The sequence below is a fragment of the Drosophila gunungcola genome (assembly GCF_025200985.1).
Source record: "Drosophila gunungcola strain Sukarami chromosome 2R unlocalized genomic scaffold, Dgunungcola_SK_2 000017F, whole genome shotgun sequence".
In the NCBI taxonomy this organism is placed as follows: domain Eukaryota; kingdom Metazoa; phylum Arthropoda; class Insecta; order Diptera; family Drosophilidae; genus Drosophila; species Drosophila gunungcola.
The window spans coordinates 367,442-374,889 of record NW_026453173.1 but is presented as its reverse complement, the minus strand read 5'-3'; the positions used below and the strand labels follow the sequence as shown (position 1 = coordinate 374,889).

General features: G+C 37.1%; 1 protein-coding gene across 1 annotated transcript; it reads left to right on the top strand.

The window, feature by feature from the left end:
- Window positions 1–1,663: 1,663 nt before the first annotated feature.
- Window positions 1,664–2,755, top strand: LOC128256396 (uncharacterized). Its single transcript, XM_052986736.1, has one exon. It carries the CDS (start codon window positions 1,835–1,837, stop codon window positions 2,591–2,593), a length of 759 nt encoding a protein of 252 aa, XP_052842696.1. The 5' UTR covers window positions 1,664–1,834; the 3' UTR covers window positions 2,594–2,755.
- Window positions 2,756–7,448: the final 4,693 nt, after the last annotated feature.

Sequence of the window (7,448 nt, the reverse complement as noted above, 5' to 3'; positions counted from 1 at the left end):
AAAATTTTGTAAAATGCACTAAGATCAGTTGGCCACAACTCGAGAAATAAAATAAAACTTAACAAGAAAGGAAGCAAACTTCGGCAAGCCGAAGTTCATATACCCTTGCAGCTATTGCAAAATTAAATATTTTTTAAAACATTAAAATTATGATTTACTTGCGTATTTGTCTAAAAACATTGAAGCTATGATGATTTGCAGCTCAATTATTATATAGTTATTTTATATATTTTTATTATTTCTATGGGAGCTATATGATATAGTCGTCCGATTTTGATGAAATTTAAACCGTAATTCTGAAATATTTAACCATTACTATATGTCGAAGAACTAATAGAAAAATTTAAAAACAGCAAAGTTATAATTTTTTTTGTATTTTTTTTCCGATTGTTCCTATGGGAGCTATATGCTATAGTCGTCCGATCCGGCTCGTTCCCACTTATATACTACCTGCAATAGAAAGACAACTTTTGGGAAAGTTTCATGCAGAGTTTGCGTAGTTTAGTTTGCGTAGAAACGGACGGACAGACGGACATGGCTAGATCGACCGCCTAGTGATGCTGATTAACAATATATTTACTTTATAGGGTCGGAGATGTCTCCTTCACTGCGTTGCAAACTTCTGACTGAAATTATAATACCCTCTGCAAGGGTATAAAAAGACAGCTGCCAAAAACTTTAAAAAATCTTAAAAAGAAAAACTGTCCCAAGAAAACTTTTTTAGTGGGATACACGTAATCCAGAAGTCGTACTCTACCAGAATTTTGTATTTTTGGCTTGGGGGTATTTTTTTTCATTTCGTAAACTAGTGTACTTATTCTTAAAATACAGTTAAAAGATGCCACAATATGTGTTCAAATTCTTTTTATCAATAAATTTAAAAGTTTTCAAAAAACAAGTTCTGGAAAATTCGTTTTTTTTGGCTTTCTAACTGTATATAACCCAGAAGGACGTAAAAAAAACGACCTATCTTATAAGACTTAATGCAAATGTACTCATATCTACGAAGAACAATGAAAATAAAATTTGCCCTGGACAATGAACCCTGTTCCAGCATATCGACTAACCAGCTTACAAATCTTTTAGGTTCGAACCCTGAAGCGATCCAAAGCCATATTTTAAAGGGCTCACAGTCCTGATTATAACCAAACCAAAAGGTCTTTTTAAGAGGTTAAATGTCTTGACGATCGGTTAAGCATTCGACTAAATAAATACACTTTTTAAAATTTTGTTTTTCGTACCGCTTGATCACTTTTCTAATTCAATTTCGGAGTGGTTCTTAGCCCTGATTATGTTTTTTATCTTTAGCCAAAGTTCATAGAATTTGCATATGTTTGTAGGTAAGTAACACAATTTCCCAAAAGAATGCCACCAGCGCTTTCTTTCATACATATCTATGCAGAGCAGTTTCTATGCGTGAATCTTAAATATTTTTGAATGTAAGCGCTGATGAAGCTGGCAAACTTCATATGTTATACGTCTTTTTAGCAAAAGCCAATTTCTTCCTGTCATTTTGATTCTAATATTTGAACCCAAATTTATATTAAAAGCTGTCACTCAAAATTGCGTATTGCGTATTCTCTAAAAGAGTGTCATTATTAGAGAATTTTCACATTTTAATAGGGTCACATTGACACCTAAATACGGGCATATTGTAATGATTTGTTTTTCGGTGTACCTACCAGAGCTAGGTCACGCCGAAATCAACAGCTGGGCCGGGAGGGAAACTTCAGAGCGACAGAAGCCTTAACCCACTTCACTTCAAAGCAAATAAACAGGGATTCGAATTTTCCACTGTTCGCCGCTTTTATCCACTGGAGCCTACGCCTGCAAGATGGCTTATCCGTGCCGATGGTGTCGCGTGTCGCACGACTGCGTGCTGCAGATTAACGTGGTGCTGGTCGTGGTGGGGATAATCTTTCTGCTGGACGTATTCAGTCACCTCTATCTGAAGGCGATCATGTTTCCCGGTCTGCGCCTCTACCCGGTGGCCTTGCGCCCCTGGCTCTTCTGGGTGCGCGGCCTAACGATGGTGGTCTACGTTCTGAACGCGATCCTCGGTATCCGCATGGCCCGGCGGCCGAGCATCTTTAAGTTTGCGGGATATATGCTGGTTGGCAGCGTAGTATTGCTGTATACATCCAGCATCGCGGTGACGCGCTTCATGTACCGCCGCAGGTTTGAGTTTTTTGTCCAGATGCTGGTCCTCCAGATGTGGATAAGGGACAGCCTTGGCAAGGTCGAGGTCGAGTTTGGATGCTGCGGAAAGACCAGCGTGGTCGACTATCAAACAGCCTCGTCGAACCGCACATGGGCCAGTGGCTCCTGCTGCGGGGAGCGGAGCTGCCCTGGGTGCATCTCGAAGCTCACCGAATACCTGTGGACTGTCGAGATGGACGTGGCGCGGGACAACATCATCGTGTCCTTGTTTCTGTTCGTTGGGCTGATCGTCATGGCGGCGCACTTCAAGGATATGCAGTTCCTCGAGGACCCCTACGACTCGGACGACTCTGAGGAGGCTTCAGATCAGCCCGACGACGACCCGAGCACGAAGAAAACAGACCCATTCGCATCTGGCCGTAACAGCGACTAGAGGCTAAGTGAATTACCCCTTTTCGCTCTGTTCAATTCAACTTTAATTCAAGAGTGATAGCCAACGCCTCTGGCCGGCCCGGTCGTCTGCCAGCTTGTTGCGGCTCGTTATGTTCGAATTCACACATAAAACAAATGCGAAAATACATTTTAATAGCTGCGATCTGAGCCTTAGCAAACTAATCGATTAAGGTTTTAGGATTTATTAAGTTTTATTTATCGCCTGTCGCATCGTGGCCTGTGCATATCATTTATGTCAAAATTGAAAAAACCTCGGACGGCTTCAAGCGTTTGAATACAAATTTAATAGTTTTCAAGCGTTTAATGTAAATTGGAGTTGGGGCCAGCAATAGCGGCTAGCCTGGAAGAATCCTTTATGGTAAAATCAAATCTTTATGGACAGCAATTTTCTGTAAGGTAAGCATCATTCGCTTTATGTATGGGTCTTGGCGAATCAACGGGGGAATTGTAAGTGGAAAATGCCTTCAGTCGGGAGGAAAGAATCGGTACGGAAAAGAGCACGGCGATGCTTCCGTTGCGGCTTGTCTAGAGGAAGCGCCGCCGAAAAATAAACAGTCCAAAAGGATGCGAAAAGTAACGGAAGTGCGCGAAATTTTTACATTTTACGGTTTCTGCACTGCCTGGTGGGTGGATGAGTAGCTTGATGTTAAAATGCTGAATGGTAGGGTGAATTGATAACTGGAGGTTAGAGTGCATTTGTAGCTTTATGATATTTTAATGATGTCGACGTTTATGACATTGGCTAAACAATTTTGAAATAGTTTGACAGTTTGAAAACGAGAGTTCGGTTTCGCTTTTGGAAAGGCGGAAGAGGTCTAAAGACAGTCAGCCAACTATTAGTTGGCCCTATATCCGTTCGAAACGGTAAAAAATCAAGCCCAAATAATGAACGCTCGTTAATATAAATATTTTCGCAACACCTAAAGGTGTACATTATATGTACATTCAAATTTTAAATTAAGTCTGTGTAGTTATAACCTGGAAAAACATTTGCGTTAAGACCTGTGCAAATGAAAATAACGCCGTATTAAATTTTAATAAAGCCTTAGTAAATGTTTCTTTTTGCCACGATACACACCTAATTGGGTCACCCCATGGTATTTATACCCTTGCAGAGGGTATTATAATTTCAGTCAGAAGCTTGCAACGCAGTGAAGGAGACGTTTCCGACCCTATAAAGTATATATATTCTTGATCAGCATCACTAGGAGAGTTGATCTAGCCATGTCCGTCTGTCCGTCCGTCCGTCTGTCCGTCTGTCTGTCCGTCGAAAAAAAATACAAAAAAAATTATAACTTTGTAGTTTTTAAATTTTTCTATTAGTTCTTTAACATATAGTAATGGTTAACTATTTCAGAATTACGGTTTAAATTTCATTAAAATCGGACGACTATATCATACAGCTCCCATAGCAACAATCGGAAATAAATACAAAAAAAATTATAACTTTGCAGTTTTTAAATTTTTCTATTAGTTCTTCGACATATAGTAATGGTTAAATATTTCAAAATTACGGTTTGAATTTCATCAATTTCGGACGACTATATCATATAGCTCCCATAGAAATAATAAAAAATCATCATTGCTTCAATGCTTTTAGACATATACGCAAGTAAATCATAATTTTAATGTTTTCAAAAATATTTAATTCTTGCAAAAGCTGCAAAGGTATATGAACTTCGGCTTGCCGAAGTTTGCTTCCTTTCTTGTTTATAGAAAATTTTGATGGTTTATGGATTATTACACATTATATAAAATTAGGAAGCATTTTGAGAGAAGCTATAATATATTAGAGAAGGAGCGTTTGAGATTATTATATTTTGTTGTTTATTTGAATTTATATGTTTTAGTTTTAATAATTGCCAATGAAATATTTTTTCGGCATTGCAAAGCAGCCAACTTCGTGCAGCCGACAACGCAATGAGCGCGTGCCTTTGTATGTGTGCCGACCACTGCTATATATAATTCTTACTATATACTCATAAATAGAGAACGAATTTTAGTCATTTTGTAATAACTATATTCTAGTGTTCTTATGTTATACATATTTATTCAAATGGTGTCTTCTTGAGGCCAATGTTTTTTCTGATTTTGGAAGAGGAAGGTGTAAAAGAGTTTCTTATTTATGCTACATTATAAAAAAATCAGAGTGTTGTTTTTAGTCCAAAATAACTTTGTTTCTAAGGATGCTAAAGATTTGAAATAGAAAACGAAACAGAACTTCAAAATACACTTAATGTGAAAAAATTAGTTCAAGCCGTTTGCCTTTCATGCTACTTGAAGGATCGGACTATAAAATTTAATGAATTTTTGAAAAGAAAAATATTTTTTTATTTTGTTTTTTAAATTGCTTACAAAAGAAATTATAAAGGTTTGAAAATTAAACATATATGACAAAGAAAGAGTTTTCAGTTTTCATTTCGTATCACAAAGAAAAAACAGGAGATATAATGTTGTTGTGTGAACCGAAATAGAGGAACGGGTATAAAACCGTTTAAAATAAGCATTATATAATATAAATGGAATTGATTTTTTTAGTATTTCTTTAACAAAACAGAATAAGTAAAAGTAGAGCTAAAAAAAAAATATCAATCTGATACTCCGTTCATAAGATATTTATTTAACAAGATTAAAGGCATATTTGAAATGAAAAATGTTGTCCTTTTGCTGGTTTTTTTGTGGGTGTTAAAGCGATGCGATAGACTGGCAGATAACAAATCCCAAAATATAAACTTAAATATTGATTATATTTGTTATTGCCTTTAAAACTAACATGACGCCAACAATTATTCTAGTGTTAACATTTTTCTTTTCTATCTATAGTTAAACGTCTCAGATGCTGGAAAACAGGCAACTCATTTGGCGAAGTGAGATTTCTCATCGGTTTGTAATCCTCAATCATACACTCAACTTCTGACGCTACTTTTAGACTCAAATGCCAAATCAATTTACGAACCTGCCTTACAATCTTCCGAACTTTACAGGCACAAGCTCTCAAACACAGTAATTAGCTGCACAAAAGAACTCTGAATAATCTGGTGGTCGACCGCTGCTCTCTTATTATCCTTTTGCACAGAAGGAACCCTTGGCGAAAATATAGGACTTGGTGACCCTCATATCCTCATATCATTGTCTTAGATTTTTGTGACTAAAATTGTGTGAAACGTTATGTCCCCATCAGGAATAACATGAAACTCGATTGACATGTCAATCCGTCAATCCCATCAATCTTGACCTTTGTAATAAAACTGCCGAACGTTAGCACCTGACTCTCACCGATTCCTGTTAAGACTCTCTGCCGACCCATCAGACTACCAACAACTATACCCAGTTTCATGAACACACGCTTACGCATCAAACACAATTTGGCTACTGTATCAACAAGTCCTTTGAATTTTGAATTCAGGCAGATCACAGATTTCAGTTCCAGGCTCGAAGAAAAGGTTGCATGCGATGGCTTTGAAAGGACTTTTTCATCCTACACTGCGCTGCGCGGTGTCCTGCTTGATCGCACCTAAAACATTTCCCTTTACCCGGACCGTCTTTCTTCATATGCGACCAATTTTCACACTTGAAACACTTTTTAACCGTTCCAGCAACCGCTTCTTTGTTCATGTCGCTCAGAACTTTGCCGCTCTGCGAGCCATAATTGTGTCTTAAATTGGATGAACCACCAGACTTTTGATATCCTTCAATTTGTAGCTTTAAATCCTTTAAGCTCCTAGCCTGATACTTAGCCTTATTGGACCTAGCGTCTGGGATACCCTCTAGGAAACATTCAATCAAACTTTCTTCTTCCAAATGAATGGGCTTTGCAATTTCCATCAGCGCATTTAAGAATTCGTGCAAGGATTCACCCTTTTGCTGCTGTCGTTTTCCCAACCTGCGATGGACTTCTGCAAAAGACAGTTTTACCCCAAACTCCTCCAGCAAGGCCAACTTCAAACTTTTCCAGTCCTTAACATCTTTACAGATTTACTTAGCAATTGTTTTACATACACAAACACCTGTTTTTGGTTCCACTCAATTGTAGCTGCACAATCTTCTAACTCTCCTATCGATCCGCTGCTCCTTGATTTTTCCCAGCTCTAGTACCGCTGCTCTTTGTTCTTTCTAGCTCTTGTACCGCTGCTCTTCCAAATTTACCAACCCAATCCGCTGCTCCTTGACATTTTCCAGCTCAGACAAGTAATATGTACATATGTAGTTAAAAATATGCCCTAACAAAATTAGTCTAAATGAATTAGTAAACAGATATTTTTATTTTTTACCTTTAGGCATTAAGGCTCTTACGATTTTGAATTTGTGCTCATATAGCCCTTAAAATTCCACAACTTTAGGTATATAGCAAATCTGCATAAATTTTTTCGAAAGTAATAAAGCAAGAAAAACTCCAATTTTTCTCAGTTTAGGGCAGTTAACGCTGCCCTGGCAAGAATTTCCTTTTAAAAGTATGCACCATCAATTTGGTAAGAAACATGTTATAAGACAAGAATGGAAGAAAACTTCGGCAAGCCGAAGTTCATATACCCTTGCAGCTATTGGAAAAATTTTATATTCTTGAAAACATTAAAATTATGATTAACTTGCGTATATGTTTAAAAACATTGAAGCTATGATGATTTGCAGCTCAATTATTCGATAGTTCCTATGGTTCCTATGATATCGTTTTCCAATTTAAATAAAATTAAAAATGTAATTCTGAACTATCAAATTATTAATAAGTCAAAACGAATTTAAAAAAAAATTACAAAATGGAAAAGTTACATTTAAAAAAATTTTTTATTGTATGTATGGGATTCATATGCTCAAGCCTATACCTGCAGTAGAAAGAC